Source organism: Anser anser (assembly GCF_964211835.1).
Source record: "Anser anser genome assembly, chromosome: Z".
In the NCBI taxonomy this organism is placed as follows: domain Eukaryota; kingdom Metazoa; phylum Chordata; class Aves; order Anseriformes; family Anatidae; genus Anser; species Anser anser.
The window spans coordinates 65,594,945-65,615,949 of record NC_139723.1 but is presented as its reverse complement, the minus strand read 5'-3'; the positions used below and the strand labels follow the sequence as shown (position 1 = coordinate 65,615,949).

Here is a 21,005-nt window from a genome sequence, read left to right as displayed (position 1 = left end):
AAGAATTTGCCACATTCCACTATATACACTCTCAAAAATACACATTTAGCTACCTATGTTCTTTCAACTTTGCTGTTAATTTAAAAAACAAAACCATTTGTGTACTGTACTTAGCTCTCTTTTAAAAAAGTCTTACGTGCTTATAGTATTTCCTATAATCACTTGTTTTTCAAAATTCTTCACATAATAATTGCCTTGCATTTTTTAGAATAATTAACAAAAATTATAAGGGAGCAGTTTCAAGCCCCTCTTTTTTATTTTTTTAATAAATTTGACAGGTTACAGGGGATACAATATATAACATGTTGCGGCTGGCTGAAGTAGAAGTTGACAAGGAAGAAAGACCACTCAGTCCACACAAAATAAGAAGTAGTGAGGTGCGTGTGTTCTTTTTTAAAATTTGAAATTTTAAGATTGTTTTGTTTGCAGTGTTCAGACAACTATGTTCTAGTATGAAAACCTGGCATATCTTTTATATATTATTTTTTAAATACTGAATCATTTAGTCATAACAACATGCTTATTAGAGATGTCTAAAATATTATTTTTTTCATAGGTTTTGTTTAATCCTTTTGATGACATTGTTCCAAGACCAAATAGAAAACTGAAGAGGGACAAACCAGAAGAAGAAGATAAAAAGCCCAAAGTAAAAGGCACAAAGTAAATATATTCAACAAAGTGGTGGTTATTTTTTTTTACCTTTACTTTGCAGCTTGTTAATTTTCTATTTCTGCTTTTGAAACACAGGGGTTTACCAAAATGCAAGAAGAGTGTTCTTTAATGTTAGCAAAATCTGCTAGCTCTATTTCTTAAAGAGATGGTACAAATCTAGTTGCTCTGATTGAAGTGGTTCCTGTGCATCAATGAGCTATATATACTGTTTTGTACATGCTGACAGTTCAGTACAAAAGAGACTAGAAATATAGTAGTGTAAGCCTGTGGCAGGAATATGCAATCATTCTTTTGTGACTGAAATGACACAGAAGTTAATGCATATTATTAACGTGGGCTCGATTGTTTGAGATTTTTAATGTCTTTTATCAGCTACCAGTTGTCTCCCACTAAAATACTCAGCAAACGGCAAGCATGTAGACATAGGAAACTTCAGTTTCTGCGAATGAAATTTGGTAGATTTAAACATTTAATGAAAAGTAATAGGAAATCTAAACTATGCACATGCTGTCGATTTTGTTGGACAGAAGTAGATCATATTGTAACTAGCTGTTTCCAACACAGGTTAAAAGGAAAATACTGATATTTATTTATTTTAATTACATTCTGTGATTATGTGCATTTAATGCCTTTCTCAGCTGTTGTATCTTTAAATTTTTTGTGTTTGGTACTCGAACATTGCTATATTAGAAAAAAAAATACAAATCTGTCAGCATTTATGAGTCTATGGAAGTTTTTTAATTCTGTCTTGCCATTTTGTAAGTGACTTTAAACTACTCTAACTTGTAGTTACCCTGATTGTTCTATCTCAAGTATAGAATAGAAACATCACTCCCTAAATACTGCTAAAGTTAAGTACTGTTTATTGTAAAAACAACATGTTATACTTGTTAGAAATTGGTATATTTATCAGGGGAAGAAAAAGTTAAAAACAAAATCCTACATGCAATATGGAAGTAAAATGTTTAAAGTTTATGGAATGTTAATGAAACAACATTTAAAGTTTTACTAGAAAATGTGTTTTCTTTCTTAAAGAAATTTTAACCTGCTTTCCTTTGGGGAAGAAGCTGAAGAAGAAGAGGAGGAAGTCAACAGAGTTAGTCAGGTACTGTACCAAACCATCCACACTTTTCTTTTCAACTTTAATTTCTTCCACAAACAAGTAAATTGTTAACTTTTAAGTTCTTAATATTGTTCTTACATTTAAGTTTTGAACAACAATAACAGAAATGACCTTAGTTTTATGAGTCTAGTATTTTGATGTGTAGAAGAAAAAGAGATTTTTAACTTTTCTGACTCAGAAGGTGCTGTCAGTTACTGCATGGTAGTGGTTATGGAAATATAAAAAATTGTTTCATACTTCATAGTGTAGAGCTATCTCTTCTGTTTAAAATTCTTGGAGGTGATAGATATTTTATTCTTCTTCACCTCCTTAATTATAAGATTATTTGATGGTAAAACAGTTGAACTTGAAAAAGTCAACTTTTTCATTACCAGCAAATTCTTAGGTGTGTTTTCTTAAGTGTATCCATTCTGAGTCCAGAGTGAGGCAGTGATGTTGTGGGAAAAACAGTGCATTTTTATAATTGAAATGTTTCACTAGTATGAATTGTCCATATTCAAAGAACTAGAGTTGCACAGGTAGTCTTTCATCTAGCATTTCCATATCGGACTTTGCCACTTAAATAAGGTTAGTTTAAAAATATCTTTGGCAAATTGTCTTCTTCATTTCTACTACTGACCAAATTATTTCTCTAGAGCTCTGGACTTTCTAATTTACTTATATGATTCAGGTGCCTAGCTGCTTCAGTTAGTGATGAGACTACACTGTGCTGAGTACCGTACCAACGTAAATTTAAAAACAAACAAACAAAAAAAAACAGTTTTCAGCGTTAAGGATTTAGGTAAAATATAAAAGACAACAGTGAATACAAAGGTGCATGATATTACAGTGAGACAGTGTCAGGGTAGTAAAAGTTTATTACACAGTAGTTTTAACTCTCTTTTCTTTCCTAGTTTGACTTACCCTGTCAGATTAACTGTGCTTGTTTACCTTAACAACATGTATATCTGCCATTCTGCTCTTGGTACATGTCTGTTTTCTTTAATACTGCATTTAACTTGTTTGCTTTGTTCCTCCCTTTCACCCTAAATACTTGTTCTTCAGTTTAAAATTATCTAAATATAACATCTCTTTCATAACAAGCCTAGTTCAGTATTGTCATGCTGTCTTCCAATTCAGTCTTAAAATTGTCTTGATTAAATTCTGTACTAATTGTATCTGGAAAAACTAAACTGACTGTTTATAAAGAAGTTCTATTAATTCTTTGTAGCAGAATGAAAACTTTTTTATCCAAACCAAATTGCTTATCTCTAATAGGTCTAGATATTAGATCAGAATCTTTATGGTTCTGGATATTCTCTTGTTACATGGACTTCTGCACCAACTTTCATTTTTGGTCTTCAATAAGAAAACGTGAAGTTGAAAGTTGAGAATGGGATTCTTTGACAGCTACAAATACATAATTCTGTTAACTTTTTTTTTTTTGGTGGTGGTTGCCAGATGGAGTGGATCTTTCTTATTTCAACTTAAGAAGGGTATACTTTAAGAACTGAGGTTGAGAGGAAGGTCTGAAAATAACTGATGAATCTTCTAAAGATCTGGAAAAAAGGAACACTTTCTATTATTTTTTTAGCAAAGTAAAGCTTAGTCAGTTATTACCCGACAAATAAATAAAATCAGTATGCATCAGAATGAATTTTGTATGGTATTTAATAAATAGTTGCATGTTTTTGTGAAAAATTAAGTATTCTTGTCTCAGTCACATCATATTTAGTACAGACTTCAAGAAGATCTGACCTGTTCCTTAGTTTTTTTTCTCCATCTTCCCTTATGAATAATTTTCTGCTCAGGACTAGTGTAGCCCATACTAGATTTAGCTTAAGAGATGGAGTACGTTTTGCCTGTGCTGCATTGTATCACCATATTCATGGTAACTACAATTTAGATTCTTATCCCTGAAACTGTACTAAAAAGACCAAGAAGAATAATTTGGGATACAGGTGATGGTAACTTTAAAAAAAAAAAAAATTGAGTGATTTGCTGTTTCTCACAATATGAGAGTTAAGACACAAAGATAAATGAGCAAATAAATTACCACAGAAAAAGTGTGGTTTTTTTTTTCCATTTAGGAATTTAAGTTGTGAACATTTATGCCACAGAACATGATGAAAGTAGGAAGTGTATATACTTTCAGAAAGGGATTATATAAATTCATTGAGTTTAGGGCCACCGATGGCTGTTAAATGTTACAGGTCAAATTACATCTTCTGTTATCAGGTGGATATTTAAGTGGTTGGATTATGTAGGGCATGAATATTAGAAAGAAAATATGTGTATTCCAGTAGGCTATAGAAGGTGGAGATCACAGGACTAGGGAGGTTTGTGCCAGGGAAGAGGAAGAGCAGGATAGCTGCATGAGGCTGATTATAACACAGGCTCTGTGTTCACCAACTAGGGCATAGTCCTACAGCATCTGGATACAGCAGGCAGAGCTGGTTTCTAGTAACAGGATCCATTGACAGTCTTGGACAAGGCAGGCAATAACCAAGACAAAGGCGCCCATCCAGGGAGTCTAGCAGGGAACAGAAAGAGATGAGGCAGGAGACAGAATGGAGACAAGGCTTCAATGTCTGTCCAAGACCTAGACATAGGCATACCTCTGACATAGCTCAGGCAGTGACTGTATTCACAGGTCTGAGCTGAAATGGTGCTTGTAGGCAAAGGAGGTCCAGGTGACCTTTTATCGCACTCTACAAGTACCTTAAAGGAGGCTGTAGCGAGGTGGGGGTTGGTCTGTTCTGCCATGTGCCTGGTGACAGGACGAGGGGAAATGGGCTAAAGTTGTGCCAGGGGAGGTTTAGGTTGGATGTTAGGAAGAACTTCTTTACTGAAAGGGTTGTTAGGCATTGGAATGGGCTGCCCAGGGAAGTGGTTGAGTCACCATCCCTGGAGGTCTTCAAGAGATGTTTAGATTTAGAGCTTAGTGATATGGTTTAGTGGAGGACTTGTTAGTGTTAGGTCAGAGGTTGGACTCGGTGATCTTGGAGGTCTCTTGCAGCCTAGATGATTCTGTGTGATTCTGTGAAATTCCTCGAGGCCGTCAAGGCATATTAATGTGCTCTGGGACCTGACAGTGTTTGCTCCACAGATTGTCACTTGGTGTTTAAACTGAAGCTTTCAGTGTCCGAATTGCTGGTTTAATTGTCTGCACTTGTTTGGTGCTGTTTATGAAGGCGTTAGGCATCTGTCATGTGCTTCATCTAGTCACTGAACATGCACTCCCTCCTCCTTCCCCTTCCCCCCATTACCTGTTGACAGAAGTAGTTTTTCAAGTTGTCAAATTTGTTAGTCTTTTTCTACCTAAAATTAAAAAAAAGTGTTTATAAATCAGAATGAGGTTTTATTATCCACTCTGTTACTACTGTTACCCCTTTCACCATCTATTCTCTCAAACACTGAAATTTGTAACACCTTTTTTTTCTTTTTTTTTAACAGAGTATGAAAGGAAAAAGTAAAAGTAGTCATGATCTACTGAAGGATGATCCACATCTAAGCTCAGTTCCTGCTGTCAAAAGGTTAATACAAGATTTCCATGTTCCAGAATAGATTTACTTTCAGGATGTTAGACCTGATGAGCATCACGTATACTCATTGTTTATCTGTTACTCTAAGAAAGTAATGGCAGTGCTAGATCAGACCAAATGTTCTTCTAATCCCCTATGCTGTTTCCAACAGCAGCCATTGATGGATGCCCAACAAAGAATAAAAGTATGGCAAACATGTCTCCCTGAGTAGTCTTACTACTAGCCAGCTGCTAGCTTTCTAGCCAACTACTTTCAGCTCAGAGGACTGTCAGAGTTTGATATGGTTCATCTATTTAGTAATCCTTAAATGGGTTCTCTTCAAAGTATTTATTCAGTCTCCTTTTGCAATGTTTTTTACACTTGCACCTTCCTGTCTATTGCAGGAATAAGTACCTCCTCTTTTTGTTCTGAACCTGGCTGCTACTGGCCTCATTCGGAAAATTCTAGCTCTTATGCAGAAGAGACAGTGAGCAGCCAGTCCCTGTATACCTTTCTTTAGTACAATCCCTTCTTAGGCCATCTCTTTTCCAGCCTGAATTCATAAAACTCACTCAAATGGAAGATGTGTGAGTAGTTGTGTATCTGTGGTTATTCTTGTTACTCTTCTGTGACCTCCTTTCTGTTCTAAAATACTTTTTAAAAATTTGTTTTTAATCTAAAGAAATTAAAGATGAGGGTGAATAGTAAATCTGTATACTTGCATAGAGGTGGTCTTTAGTTTGTCATTCTTCTGGTTTGTTTTTTAAACCCTTGCTGATACATTTTCATGGAATTAAGCTCAATACTCAAGTCCAAGAATTTGTTTATGATCAGTGATGTTCAGCTCAGAGTTCCTTGTAGTTTGTATGATTCATTTTTGATATGTGCATAGCTTTACTTTTACCTACTTCAAATTTCATCTCTTATTTTATTGTTTCGTCATTCTTGTCCTTCGGCAATTGATCTGTGTCCTCTTGTCTTTACTATTGTAACATTGTATCATCAAAAACACAGCAACCTGGCTGCTTGCCTACTTTGCTACTGAGTTTTGTGAATAGCTGAAAGACTTACCTAGCGCGCTACTTTGGAAATAAACTAGTAGTCTTTGCTTCCAGAAGTAACTGTTTGCTCATAACTTTTGTTTCATGTCTTTTAACTATTTATTTATTAGTGCATGGACCTCCTCTGCCATCTCAGAGCTATTTAGTTTCCTTAAAAGCCTTTGGTTAGAGATTCTGTCTGGGTCCAAATATATCAGACAGCTCATTCACAATCATGTGTAGCCCATAAGAACTCATGAAGGCTGTTAATAAAGCTAACACGCACGTCACAAGTCCAAAGTAGGCCATTTTACCTTTTACTGTAGCTCCTACTTGTTCAGTACTGACATCAGAATTATATACCTGGATATATCCAAAATATGTAATACTTTTAGATAATTTTTAAAATTCTAGTCTCCTATGAGGAAATAATTACTTTGCAGCAAAATTTCTGGGTTATTTTTAAATGAAATTAATGTCATTGGTTCCAACAAGCTCATTGTTTCTTTGATAACCCTGATGAATTATTGATGGAAGAGTGCACACCTCAAAGCCTTGAATTTGGAGACTCTTTCAATATTCCTTGCTTTGTTTCTCTAACATAACTTGTGTGACAGAATTGTAACAAATAGTGTCACAGAAAAATCTTCAAGGGTCTTTATTATTTGTTTGTGACAAATAACAGTGGATATGTTAGCTTTAGTATGTCTAGATGGATTCCTTTTTTTTTTTCTAATGCGCTAAATCATGGCTGTATAACAAATAAAAATTTTTATCTTAAATTCAGCCATCAGTATAGTACAAATAAAACATACCTATTATAAAGAAGACTTTCTGAAATGCAAAGCATTATTTGCAATGAAATCCTAGGAATTGATATGAGATCAAAAGCAACCATCTTAACAGTGTTACGATTTTTTTTTTCTTTTAACAGCAATGTAGTGCAAAAGGTAGTTAGAAGACATGACATACCCACTTGTGTATTTTGTCTGACAGTATTCTTGTACTGTTGTTTAAAATTTTTGCTTACACTCGTAAGACATTGCACTTACATTGTGTCCATTGATTGGTTATGTTTTGGTCCAAATTGATATCCAGAGCTATTCCACATTATTCTATCTACTTGTCCAATCAAATTCCTTTCTTGAGCCAAAATTGTTTGACATAAAGTTTTAAAATAATCCTAATAGTTAATCATTATTATATTTCTTCATCTTTCAAGAAACTAAAAACTTGGCATTTTGTCTTGATAGCTCAAGATATACTTAGTGATAGAATATATCTATTGTATTGTAGCTTGCAGTTTTCTCCTGTGTTTTTAAACATTCCTGTTTAGAAAGGATTATGACAAATGATAGAAGATAATATTAATTGGTACTGTTAGGTTGAATGTGCAGATGATATAAATGACTAGGTTGACTAAAATTTCAAGTAGTTAAACAAAATTTTTAATTAAAGACCTGTATTTTTATAATAATATCTTAAATCTTCTCAAGTAGTTCAAAACTAAAATTCTTATTCCTTTTTTTTTAGTGAAGCAGCAAATGAAGACATGTATTTGAGTGAGGTAAGGAACTTTTTTTTTGTTTTTACAAGTAAGTCTTTGTAGGTTTTTTGTTTGTTTTTATTGTATGTGAATTATATTTTCTTACGGGAAACAAATGCTGCTGTTGAGGATTTTGACAGCTATTTCAGGTCAGATTTTCAGCAAAAGACTGGTGGTTCTTTCAGATCTCTAAGGTTTGGCCATTGTGAACACTGATGGCAGGGTGGAGATGCTTCTGCATGCCACCTGCGGTGTTTATAAAGACCAGATATTTCAGTCAGTAGATGAGGTATATATGGAGGTTATGTACCACAGAGTGACAAACCATTAGTAAGAGTCCTAAAATTGCAGGGGGGGGGGGAAGAGGTATGGAGGAATAAAATGAAATTTATCATAAATAATGATAAAACTAAGAAATCTAAGCTCTGAAAGGAAATCTATGAATAAATAAGAATCCTGTTGGAAATATTTCTTCAAGGAAACAAAATTTCAATAAATATTTATCGCTAAAAATAGTATTGATGAAGTGTCACTTCTGAAAGATGGGAAATTTGAGTAAGCAAGCAGTAATAAATGGGACAAGCAACCAAAAACGGAGGGTATTTTAATTTCAAAAACATTGTCATAGATGGTGCAGGATAAAATTGCTTGCTGAAGTAAGAGTTTGCCTACAGCCATAGGTGATGGGATAGCCCTTTGAGTTGCTGTTGAGACATGGATGTAATATTTGACTGGGAATATAGTCCCATGTTCCCTAAAATGAATCCTCGTAAGTACTTTGCTTTTCATATCTGTCCACTGCATAAATCAGTACCTATCAACTGTTAGTTGGTGTACTGTGGAAGTGAAGGAAAGATGCAGTCTTTCCCATTTTTGCACCTGAACAAAAAGAAAATAGTTCATTGGTGTGGGTTTTTTGTTTGTTTGTTTTGTTTTGTTGTTTTTGTGTGTGTGTTGTTTGTGTGTGTCTGTATGTGTGGTCCTTTGGAGACCCAGGATTTGGACTCAATGACCCTTGTGGGTCTGTTGCAATTCAGAGATTTGTGATTCTGTGATTTCCATCCTGTTTCCTGTTGCATTTTTAACAAAGCATAGTCAAAGTACAGGTTCTTGGACTCTTCTCTCTTGTAATTCCTGTTGTGTAGGAGCATTGAAGTATTTGAAGGGTTCTGAGAATTTAATTAATAATTCTTCATATGTTCAAATGAGCTGGGGTTGGTGTTGGGGAATATTGAGCAGGGACACCCTAGGTATATTTATTTCAATTTTTATTTTTTAGCCTAGTTAATCTGAATGCTGTTACTTTTTCATAGTAATGACATGAAGCAGGAAATAGCGAAGCTTTTTCTTTCCACAGGTGCTCTCCTTAGATTTTATTTCATTTAAAGATATTACCTAGAATCTAGCATTTCAGGCAATTACATGAGGCTTGTAAAGGAGTACGAGTACTTTATCATCTCTTTTGGATCTATTTCTGTTAACATGTTATAGGATCACTTTCTCTTTTACATGTCTGCAACACATCGGTAGTTTTATAGTCGTCCTGTGAGCAAATAATTCTTCCAGATCTCTTTACCTCCCCAAAATTACAAGTCCATAGTGTGTGAGAGAAATTCTTGTTATTCCTGAAGCTGCAGACCTTGCTGTTCGTGCAAATGTCATCTTGTTTCTATTACTGTAGTCCTCAAGGTCATCCGTCCTTTGAGAGTCAGATCCTATGTATTAACAATCCTTCATTGTTGCTTTTAAGCCTCTTTTTGTGCCTAAGTCATTAATGAAAACGTTATATGTAATGAGTTCGCAAGACTGGTTTTTTTTCCTACCAGTGACTTTCTTTTGTTTCCTTTCAGTAAAAACTTATTTTCATCTCCCTATTTGCCGGTTAGTTACTGAACAGTAAGTATCAGGTAGTACTATGGATAGATAAGAATTTATATTCTTCTCTCCACTCCCGTAAAATCAATAATCTTCTCAAATGGCTAAGTCATATTAGATACGGTAGCTGTTAGTCATTCTGGCACAAAATCTGCCATTACATTTTAATTTCCAGAGCAAACTGAAGAACGGGAGCAACTCCACTCAATTAACAACAGCAGCAAACACTAGTTCAGCTTCTGGACAAGAAGTTTAGCATTTCTTTGTCATTAAGGGAACACCATCATCCACCTGAACAACAACTTTCCTCCGAAGTTGTGTAGACTGCTCTGGGCTAGAAATCTGTTAAATGTATTAGTTGGAAATGAGATGTCAGAAAAAAGTCTAAATGAAGTCAGATGGAGTTAATGAGACAACAGAAGGACTAGAAGAGGAGACTGGGCAAGAGGAAATAAGGGAGCCACCAGAGGGAAAGAGCTGAGGAGACCTATATCATATATAAAGCCTTATTAGAATTAAATTTGGCCTGAGACGTCAAGGGCAACAGGAAAGGCTTCTATAGGTACATCAGTGATAAAAGGAAGAATAGAGAAATTGTGGTTCCTCTCTGAAAAGCAATGAGAGACCTGGTTACCTGGGATATAGAGAAGGCTGAGGTACTCAATGACTTGTTTGCCTCAGCCTTCACCAGCAAGAGTCCTAGTCAAATAGCGAGGGCCCCAGAAGGCAAAGGCAGGGACTGGGATAATGAAGAACCTCCCAATCTAGAAGATCGGGTTTGAGATCAGCTAAGGAACCAAAAAGTGCACAAGTCCATGGGACCTGATGAGAAACAGACATGGATCCTGAGGAAACTGGTGAACTTAAGTGCTAAGCCACTGTCCATCATATTTGAGAAGTGGCAGTCTGGTGAAGTTCCCACTGACTGAAAGAGGGGAAACATGACCACCATTTTAAAAGAGACAGGATTCGGACTCAGTGATCTTTGTTGGATCCCTTCCAAGTCAAGATATTCTATGACTCATTGGAGTGGGTCCAGATGAGGTCCACGAGGATGATCAGAGGCCTGGAGCACCTCTCCTACGAAGACAGGTTAAGGGTGTTGGGGCTGTTCAGCCTGGAGAAGAGAAGGCTTTGGGGAGACCTTATAGCCGTGTTCCAGTACCTAAAGGGGGCATGCAGGGAAGCTGAGGAGGGACTCTTTGTCAGGCAGTGTAGTGACAGGACAAAGCATAATGGCTTTAAACTAAAAGAGAGTAGGTTTAGATTAGATGTTAGTAGGAAATTCTTTACAATGATGATGGTGAGGCACTGGCACAGGTTGCCCAGAGAAGCTGTGGATGCCCCATCCCTGGAGGTGTTCAAGGCCAGGCTGCATGAGCCTTTGGGCAACCTGGTCTGGTGGGAGGTGTCCTTGCCCATGGCAGGCGGGTTGGAACTTGATGATCCCTTCCAATCCAAAGCATTCTATGATTCTATTATTTTGTCAGTGTTTTTGTAGAAGAAATGTGAAAGAAATTCTGTGCAGGTTGAGAAAAATGGAAGGTTCTGGAAGTAGGGGTTTCAGCTGAGTTGGACAAGTTGAACCATTTTCTGTCTTCCGTTTTAAAGAGGTATCCATGGAACCTCCTCCCTTCCTCACACTTCAGTAATTTTAAATTACTACTTAGTAATTGTGATTAGTCTAGAGTTCTCATTGTTTTTCTCCTATCCATCTGTTTGAGTTTCAGTGAAATGCTCTTACCTAACTCCTAGCCAGATCTCCACCAGAAGTCTGTCTTCGTACCTGGCTACTAAACACCTTGAACAAAGTCCTGTCATGTTCCTTTTCTGGATTCTGCCCCCCTGCCATTAAGGTCTGTTGTCGTCCTGTCTTCCTGATAGTTTAGTGAGTAAACAAATGCTTTGGAAAGTTTATTTGTTTACTCTGTCTTATTTTAAACTCATTTTTTTCTTCCACTTCCCTATCTATATGGCCATGGTCATCATGCTATACTTGTCCTGGTTGTCAGTCACACACAAAACAAGTATATTCTCTTTAGAATGCTGACATTTTCTCCCAGTGCTGACATCCTGGCTGTATCCTGGTTAGAGCACAGTTCTCATGAATACGATTTCAAAGTCTGTTCTTTCTCTCTGTGTGGATAAAATGACAGTCATGTAGCATCTTATGCACTCTCTTGCTAATTAGCACCGCTGCAAAGCATCAAGAGATTTGTGATCTAGACTTTGAGTTGGCATCCTTCTATGGAGGATGAAGTGGGCTTCGTCATTCTGTGAAGTGGGCTTCCTTCTTCAAGGAAGCTTTGCTGTGCAGAGGCGTTGGTTCAGTCGAGTTGCTTCTTCCTGATTGTTGATAGGAATTAGTTATTTCTCTCTTCAAATGTCTTTAAATGGAGGTGGTTTATCCCCTTTGTCTCCATCTGCTAGGTCTAGAAGCATAATACCTCTGTAGGAAATGTGGATGATTGATTTCATAGGTTTTTGCAAACTCTTTTGATCCAAGTGGCGTTTGTAAATTTCCTCATTGATGGCCAGTCCTATCGTCTTACGGAATCATGGAATCATTAAGATTGGAAAAGACCTCCAAGATCATCTGATCCAACCATCCCTCTACTACCAATGTCACCCACTAAACAACGTCCCTAAGCACCACGTCCAACCTTTCCTTGAATACCTCCAGGAACGGTGACTCCACCACCTCCCTGGGCAACCCATTCCAATGCCCAACTGCTCTTTCTGAGTAGAAATTTATCTTAATTCCCAACCTGAACCTCCCCTGGCACAACTTGAGGCCATTCCCTCTAGTCCTGTCACTAGTTACCTGTGAGAAGAGGCCGACCCCCAGCTCCCCACACCTTCCTTTCAGGTAGCTGTAGAGAGCAGTAAGGTCTCCCCTGAGCCTCCTCTTCTCCAGACTAAACAACCCCAGTGCCCTCAGCCGCTCCCCATAGGACTTGTGTTCCAGGCCCTTCACCAGCTTCGTAGCCCTTCTCTGGACACGCTCCAGGGCCTCGATGTCCTTCCTGTAGTGAGGGGCCCAAAGCTGAACATAGTACTCGAGGTGCGGCCTCACCTCAGCTGAGTACAGGGGGACAGTCACCTCCCTCGTCCTGCTGGCTACGCTATTCCTGATTCAAGCCAGGATGCCATTGGTCTTTTTGGCCACCTGGGCACACTGCTGGCTCATGTTCAGGTGAGCATCAATCAGCACCCCCAAATCCTTTTCTTCTGCACAGCTTTTGAGCCACTCTGCCCCAGGCCTGTAGCGCTGCATGGGGTTATTGTTCAAAGTTCAAGACCTGGCACTTAGCTATTCTGAACCTCATCCCATTGGCCTCTGACCATTGATCTAGTCTGTCCGGGTTGGATCTACATTCTTGTCTACATTCATGATAGGATAGTAGCCTTGAAGCTGGAAACTTCAATGAGTTTTGTTATCGTTTAAAGGAAGATTAAGGAAGTGTTTAGTGTATTTCCGTGATCAAATTTTGAATCCATGAACAACAATCAGACTAATACCACCTTGTTGTGAAGCTTTCTGCAGACCTGTAAGGGCTTAAAGTCTAGACTATTTTAGTTTTTTAAGTGTTACATAAAGATGTAGTTTGTGTATGATTTTTTTTTTTTAATTTTTGCATTTTTGTTCCCTATGAAGCAAATAAGGGTATACTTGTTTTAAAACTTTGCTTTGAAACATTTTTTAAATGGTGTTTTGGTTTTTTTGTTTTGTTTATTTTAGTAAGGGGTTGTTTTTGTAAGAAGTTTCCATATTCAGAATTCTGTAATTTAAAACAAACAATAAAAAAAACTAAAGGAGACATTTTCTAACTTTAAACCAATAAAGGAGGAAGAAAATGATGAAGATGCTGATAGTGTAGAAGATGAAGCTGCTAGCAATGAGAGATTTCAAATGAAAGAACGTATTGCAAAAAAGTTGAAAATGGATGCAAATGAAGCTGTTAAACCACCAGTTCAAGAGGAAGAAACTAAGACAGAAAAGAAAACAAGCAGTCGCAGGTAACTATCATGCTTTTTTTCTCCCTCCAGCTTGTTTACATTTATATTTTCTGTTCAATTCCGGTTTTCCAGTTTCAACGTTGGTAGGTTAGCATTACATTAAAATATCATTCTCTCTTAACTGTGAAAGGTGAAATTGTTTTCTCATTTCTTAGTTTAGTTTTGCAGTTTAAACCTAAGAGTTAAGTTACATGGCAGTTACACTACCTGAGCACTTTATTTGGGACATTTTCTGTTTCTTTTTCTCTGTGACTTACAAATTAAGAATATTTGTATGCACTTGTCATGCTTTACTTTGTTTTTCTACATAGTTGTAAATACATGAGTTTGCAGATCCTCTATCTGTGATAATATATGGTGGTCATCCACCATTGGGACTTACATGAAGTCTTCGTAGTCTTCCATTGTTTAAATCTGCTTTAATGTAGCAGTTGTTTTACAATGTAGCAGATTTTCAACACTGCAATTGATACAACAGTTTTTAAATACTATGTTGGGCTGTTCTTAGGGGGTTGGAACATGTCTATGTTTAGTAGTGTAAAACTATATTCAAATAATTAAACTATCTCTAGTCAAATTACTATGTTTTTGTGGCAATATCAGCATAATATCACATAATGGCATAGGTTCTAGTCATGTAATACTAGTCCTGCTAGTAATGCTAGTCTTCATGAACATCTGCACTGATTAGCACTCAATTTTCAGTGAGTTAACATGCCTGTTTGGAAATCTTGTATCTTGGAAATCTTGCTTCCAGAGCCTGCTTGGGAATTTCTGCATAATAAGAATTTACTAGGAACCATTACTGAGTATTTCAATAAATATGGACTTCAGAAGTTACTGAACAATTTGTAATTTTTTGCAGTCTTTGCAGTCTAAAGGTTCAATGGGTAAATTTACTTTTTCAGTGAAATTTACTGGAGGGTAGGAGGAGGAAGCACCAAAATTAGAATTTTTACTCTAACTGTATACAGTTGTCACAAATAATTGTGTGATGAAATTATTAAGACTTTGCCTATAATGAATTCTGGGTGTGCAGTGGCTATGTTAAATTCTCTTCCAGAACAGTTGCCTCTGAACAGAACCGTCTTTCTTTTTCCTCTCTGCCATATTTAAAATTGTGCTGTATGGCTGCTTTGGAAATTGGTGAATGTACTATCTCTGCTGTAGACAGGTGATCCACAGGAAGTACACTGATATCAAGCAGGATGATGGATAACTCCCCAAATCTAGTTATTAGTCCAACAGTTGAGATTGATACCTAATCCCAGTGATAAATTACATAAATATTTATCTTGTGTCAATTAAAATGAATATATGTCGTTATCTGAGACAAGAATACATCAGGCAGTTTTCTGTCTCAGATCTTGTGGAAACATTGTGCTGATGCAGTTCCTGATTGCATAAAGAGGTAGTTCCTGTTTTTCATTGCTGTGCTTTCTGTGGTTGATTCATGCTACGCTCTAACAATGTTTGTGGTGTTATCCATAATATTCCCCCGTACGGAATAATTATAATCTTCTCAGAGTCAATGAACTGCCTCTAATTATGGAGTCATGTCTTAATAAAATCTGTGAAGTCAGTCTTGGGAATTGTTAAATAATTAAGAATTACCTAGCCTAAGTTCTGGTGTGGTCACCATTGGACAAATAAAAATCAGTGTTAGCTGTATCATACAATGGAAAGGAAGGAGTGGGAAATTAAGGCATTCTCCAAGGAAAGCTTTTTCTGGAAAAGAGCCTTCAGGTACATGGAAGACAAACATCTTTAGAATAGCAAAAGACATTGAACTCTGTACATGCATACTACCTATCCGTCAAACATGTTAACCAATCTGTGTAACTGTTTGTTGTTTTTTTCAGGGATGCCTAGTAGAACCATAAGTTATATATATACCTAAGTTGTAGTAGCAAGTTCACAGCATGAGGGTGTAACACAAAGCTAGAGCATGCTCTTAGGAATTTTTGTGTTATATTTTACCACATTGAAGAGGCATTTGTGTAAGAATTCTGCAAGCCAGCTGTGCTTGTGGAAGGTCAGTGTGTTTTGCCTATGTTTATTCCACTCTTCCAGGGCAGTTGCAGTAATATTATAGCCAAATGGACTATCAAGACTCAGAAGAGGGTTTTATTGAATGCATTTTTAGCAGCTGGGAGCAATAGCCCAGGGAGACACTGCTTAGTATCACAAGTGACATCAGGTTCTAGAATCTGTTTTTTTCCTCTTGATAGTCTGGTATTCTCTGGCATGAAAATCAAAGGCATTGTGTTGTTTATCCACAAGGCATTATTAACGTTGAGCTCTGATATGATGAGATAAAGTCTATTATTTTCATTTTCTACAATAGTGACCTTTTTTGAAAGTGTGACAAAGATGATTGATAATATTTTCATGGGACTTCACCACCAACAGTAGTCCAAGTGTGTGCTGATCAGAGCATACAGAAATGTATTAGGTGGGAATACTAAAAAAAAAAAAAAAAATCTACCATACATAGCTTGAAGAGAAATGTCTAGTAACATATTAGAGGGCCAAGAAATGTGTGTTATCTTGCAGATTTGTTCATCTCATCAGATATTTAAATGCTTTAATAAAATAACAGAGCTTCCAAAAGTGTTTTTTCAGTCATGTCTTTTTAACATGCATGATGTTTTCTACAAATCTGTATTCATTTGTATCAGTCATTTCTTTTAACACAAATCCGTGCGTGAAATGAGAAGTTTGCACATCAATTTCAGAGAAATAATATGGAAATAATAGTCATAATCTCAAATTCATGGCATTGAGATCCAGGACTGCTTCTTCTAAATGCAATTGTACTTGGAGTGCTCAGATGGTGAAGTTAATTTTAGTAATTTCAGTATACGTTTGAACCTTTTGTGTATGTTTTTAAAAATAATGTGAAGACACTTTCCAATTTTGTATTCGATATGAAACCTAAGGAAAAAGTATTTCCCACTCATTCTGACAAGTTATTTGAGAAATTCCAGAGATCTTTTGTTTCTATTGATAGATTAAACTTAAACTTCAAAATACAGAACGGTTGTTTGCATGAAAATATATACACATAAAAGAAATGTCTGCCATCATTGCTATAAGAATAAAATTTAACAGCATGACATGACGTTTTTAAAATGTCAGTGGCTTGAGCAGTTAGCTGAATGCTTCAAATTAAATGGACCTTAGTCTGGTAATTAAAAATACTGTTTTACATTTGTTTTCATCCTGTAGGTGGAGCTCACATGCTACACATTTCTCGTTACTAGCTTTTAAAAATTCTCACTACTTCTTGTTTGCAAGACATACAGTGTACAAACAGAGTATAATTTCAGTTGCATCCCTATCACAGATGTGCTATTAAATAGCAATATGAAGTAATTGTGTGGAATAGCTAAAATGAGGAAGGAATGCTGACTTTTCGAGTAGCTGAATCACTTGAATTTAAGTGTTTGTATTTTCTCTTGTGTATTTTTCTCCTAATAATCCTATAAAGCACAGTTGAGCTAAGTAATTTCATTTTTTTTTGGTTTATAAGCCATCATCATAAAATGACTATCTACATATATGTTAAAGGAGTAGCAATATAGTTACTATCACATTCCTTATTTTTTCTTGCGTATAGAATACATATTGCTAGGTAAAATTAATATCATAGTTAAAATCATCTCATGAAGCCTTAGAGGTCTACTGTGCATGTAGGTAAGAAATTACTTGTTTCATTGTAACATAAAACTCTAGACCACTTTTAGAAGTATAATTCCTCTGACGTGTTTTTTTGTTTGTTTTGTTGTTTGTTTTTCCATTTGTTGCAACAACAGGATAAAATAGCTAGTTTGTTTATAGGTAACTGCACTTGGTCAAATGACTGACATCCCCATCTTCACCTTGAAGTCTAGGCATAACAGTAATAAAAATAGCTGGCAGACATGAGTCAAGAGGGAAGTAATGACTGATGGACAAAATGGATCTATACTGGAGGTGGAAGTGAGGACAGTCTACAAAGGAGGAATACAGAGATACAGGAAAGTGGTCAAGGCATGCAGTGATGTTTTTACGAAAGCCAAAGCTCAGCTAAAGATGAAATTCGTAAAGAGATTAAAGGGCAACTGGAAGAATTTATACATCTACATGAAAGATTAAACGCAGAAAAATCCTGATTTAGTAACAGTGCACACAGGAATGACTGAGATTACTTGGTGCCAACAAGGTCTTCCGGGCTTACACGTCTACGTAAGGTTTCAAAAAAGGGAGGAAGTGCTAATAGTGGTAGAGGATTGAGTCAGGAATTAGTGAGAAATCTCAACCAAGTCTATGGGACTTGGGATGCATTTGAGGCTGCTGAGACAGCCAGCTGATGTCACTGTGAGGCTGCTGTCTATAATCTTTGAAACATTGTGAAAATCCTCAGACTGGAGGATGTTACAGATGTTGTGCCCATTTTCCAAAAAAAAAAAAAAAAAAAGCAATAATGATCTGATCAACCTCATCTCGGCCCTTGGGTAAAACATGAGGCAGATTCACTTGGAAAGTGTTTCTGGGCACGTGAAGGAGAAAAATGCATTTTGGATAGTGAGGTTTATCTGTTTCCATATAGAACTGTTCTTTCTTCGCAGTAATTACAATTTCCAATATATTAACTATTAAATAATAGTTAATATTATATACTGCTAGTATTTTCCTAAACCAGATATCACTGTTACGACTAGGCCTTGTCCAACAATACAGTTTGTCTCTTTGCTTTTCAGTTTGATACCGGGAAGCGTAATATGTACGTTAATAGGAATGGCTGTTGAGTTCTGGAGTACAAACCTTATTTGCAACTGACTTCAAACCTCATTGTACTTAACAAACTGCTGTTATTTTCATATAGTAAACTCAGGTATTGTATTAACAGCATCCTAAGCCAAGGGCGACCATTAGATAAACAATGTATCCTGTGCTGCAATTTACTGCCAGTTACCCCTGTATTGAGCTCACTGTTTGGCTACAGCTGAACAGGAAGGCATTCAGACATAGTTTGTAGATACCAATAGTGTAGTTTGGCCCATATTTGGTTGGACAGTGCAATCTGTTCCAGGCACCTTACCCCTAAGAGTATTTTATACAATTTTTTAACTTTAACTTGCCTGTGTTCAGCTTGCAACCAGTGATTTTTCTTTGCTGTTTTTTCTGAAGTTCACTACAGTGTGCCATGTTTTCTGTTTCTTCAGCTACTTCAGCTTTCTTCAGCCAGTCTTCAGATCATTTTGTGGCCTTTCTGTTCTTTCTCCAATTTTTCAACATTCTTTAAAGAGCTTTGGTCAGTAATCTTATTAGTGGTACTGGTGCTGTATGTAGAGAGCTACAACTTTTTCTCACTTCTGCTCCCTGTTTATTCACACAATGATCACATCAGCCCTTCTTACCAGTATTCCACTGAGATTTTTTATGTTGCTAGGGCTTTCCAGACTGTTTTCAGTCACTGTTCTTCAAGAACTTGTTTCGCATTTTGTTCCTGCTTCCTTGATTTTTCCAATTAATTGTTGTAGGCTTTTGTTTTAGTCTATGTTAACAAGTTCGGATTAACAGGCAATCCTGATAGGATAATTTGCCGTCCTGTGACAGTTTGCATGATTCAGTAGCTGTGGATTTGGTATGGAATTCCCTGGAGTGAATAGATACATTTCCAGTCATTTGGAACTATTGGCAACTATTTTAAACAATAAGTCTGTAACCTAGTTCTTATTCAATAAAGATGTTCTTTCATCCTATTTTGTATTGCTGACTTTTTAAATTTTTTGTTTGTTTGTTTGTTTTGGTTTTGTTTTTTTTAAAGGCACTGGGAAGCAAGTTTTTCTGATTTCATGGAATCAAGAGGGGTTATTTGAATTGACTCTAAAATTAGCTGGGGTTAGCAACCAGTCAGGAACTCACAATGAATTCTACTAAGAAGGTATCTGATAGCATATCAGTTCTGATTTAATGCTCCTCTGAAACCTTTTTGGTTTTGATGAGTATGCTTTTCCTGTGGGAACGTTTTTGTTGGATTATTTTACTGTAGCTTGATTCAAGAAGAGTATGTTTTGTGTGTTTAATCCCGTACCAGTCAAACAAAAAAGTGCCAATAAAATTGATACAAAATTCATTTAAATGGTGAGCTAAGCATATGTAAAATTATTAGTTTTCATTTCATTTTTGGATACATATTGAAACTAATAGCTATACCTACAGCTGGTTATCATACAGGTAAACCTATTGCCTTTTTATCACTACCTCCTAACTTTGGGTCCAAAGGTCTTCTGTGCCTAAGACATAAAGTGACAGATTTTAGAATAATGGAAAACATCTGATAGGTTTTAAAGAAAAAAAAATATTGTCATTTGGGAACAAGCTGAGATTAAAATCTGTTGCAAGAAATACTGTACTACTGCAAAGATTATTGCATGAGATTGCCTTGATGTTTGCAGAGTCTCTTGTGTTCTTGCATTTTTTTATACATTATTGTACCTTCAGGTCGTTGTTACTGTGATGGCTGTATTTTGAATTTAATTCCATGTTCTTCAATGTTTTGAGTTTCTACATACTTATAAGTGTTAATAATACTTGTTTTTCATCCAACAGTGGAAGTTTAGTCGTAAATATTTTTATTTTATTCAAAGTCATTAATTACATACTTAAAAGACGACATTCACTTTGTGATTATTATGCTCCATCTGTGTGCATGTTCTTTGAAAACTGGGAGCAATCAAGAGTCATAAACTTGCAAACCAGTTCGTTTTTTATAAGTTTTTGCAGTGGACTGATTTCTGCTCCATTCTAAAAGAAATGTCCAAAACTACTTTAAACTCTTAACGGATTAAATTGAGAAATTCTAATTTTATGAAAAAAATAATAATTTAATCACATACATAGTCATTTTTCCAATATAGTAAATGGTGCATGAAATTAGACTATATCTTTGCTTTGCTAGATAAAGAGGACTATTTTTAAAATACATTGTCTTGGTTTGAAAATAGACTGGGTAATGATGATTACATAATAAATATGACAAAGATATATATTTTGTGTAATATGCTGCAACAAGATGGCAACTGTAGAGTTACAATAATTTTCATTTGAATTCATTGCGTTTTGTGTAGCTTGCATTTCAAATAGGACAGAAACTGGAGAGGTATAACGTGCTTTTGGGGGTAAAAGATATATATATATATATTTATATTTTATGACAGAACTATATGTAACTTTTC

General features: G+C 36.1%; 1 protein-coding gene across 5 annotated transcripts in view; it reads left to right on the top strand.

Moving 5' to 3' along the window:
* CWC27 (CWC27 spliceosome associated cyclophilin) overlaps positions 1-21,005 on the top strand; it is a 130,397-nt gene that overhangs the window by 5,735 nt on the left and 103,657 nt on the right. For all 5 annotated transcript variants that reach the window (XR_014576941.1, XR_014576942.1, XM_083818293.1 and 2 more), the window contains exons 5-10: positions 279-377; positions 557-660; positions 1,708-1,777; positions 5,231-5,310; positions 7,872-7,905; positions 13,607-13,779. Coding sequence is in view for 3 of the 5 variants with exons in the window: in XM_083818293.1 (XP_083674419.1) it covers positions 279-377; positions 557-660; positions 1,708-1,777; positions 5,231-5,310; positions 7,872-7,905; positions 13,607-13,779 (560 nt within the window). In the remaining 2 variants the exon portion in view is untranslated. The remainder of the gene's footprint in view (positions 1-278; positions 378-556; positions 661-1,707; positions 1,778-5,230; positions 5,311-7,871; positions 7,906-13,606; positions 13,780-21,005) is intronic.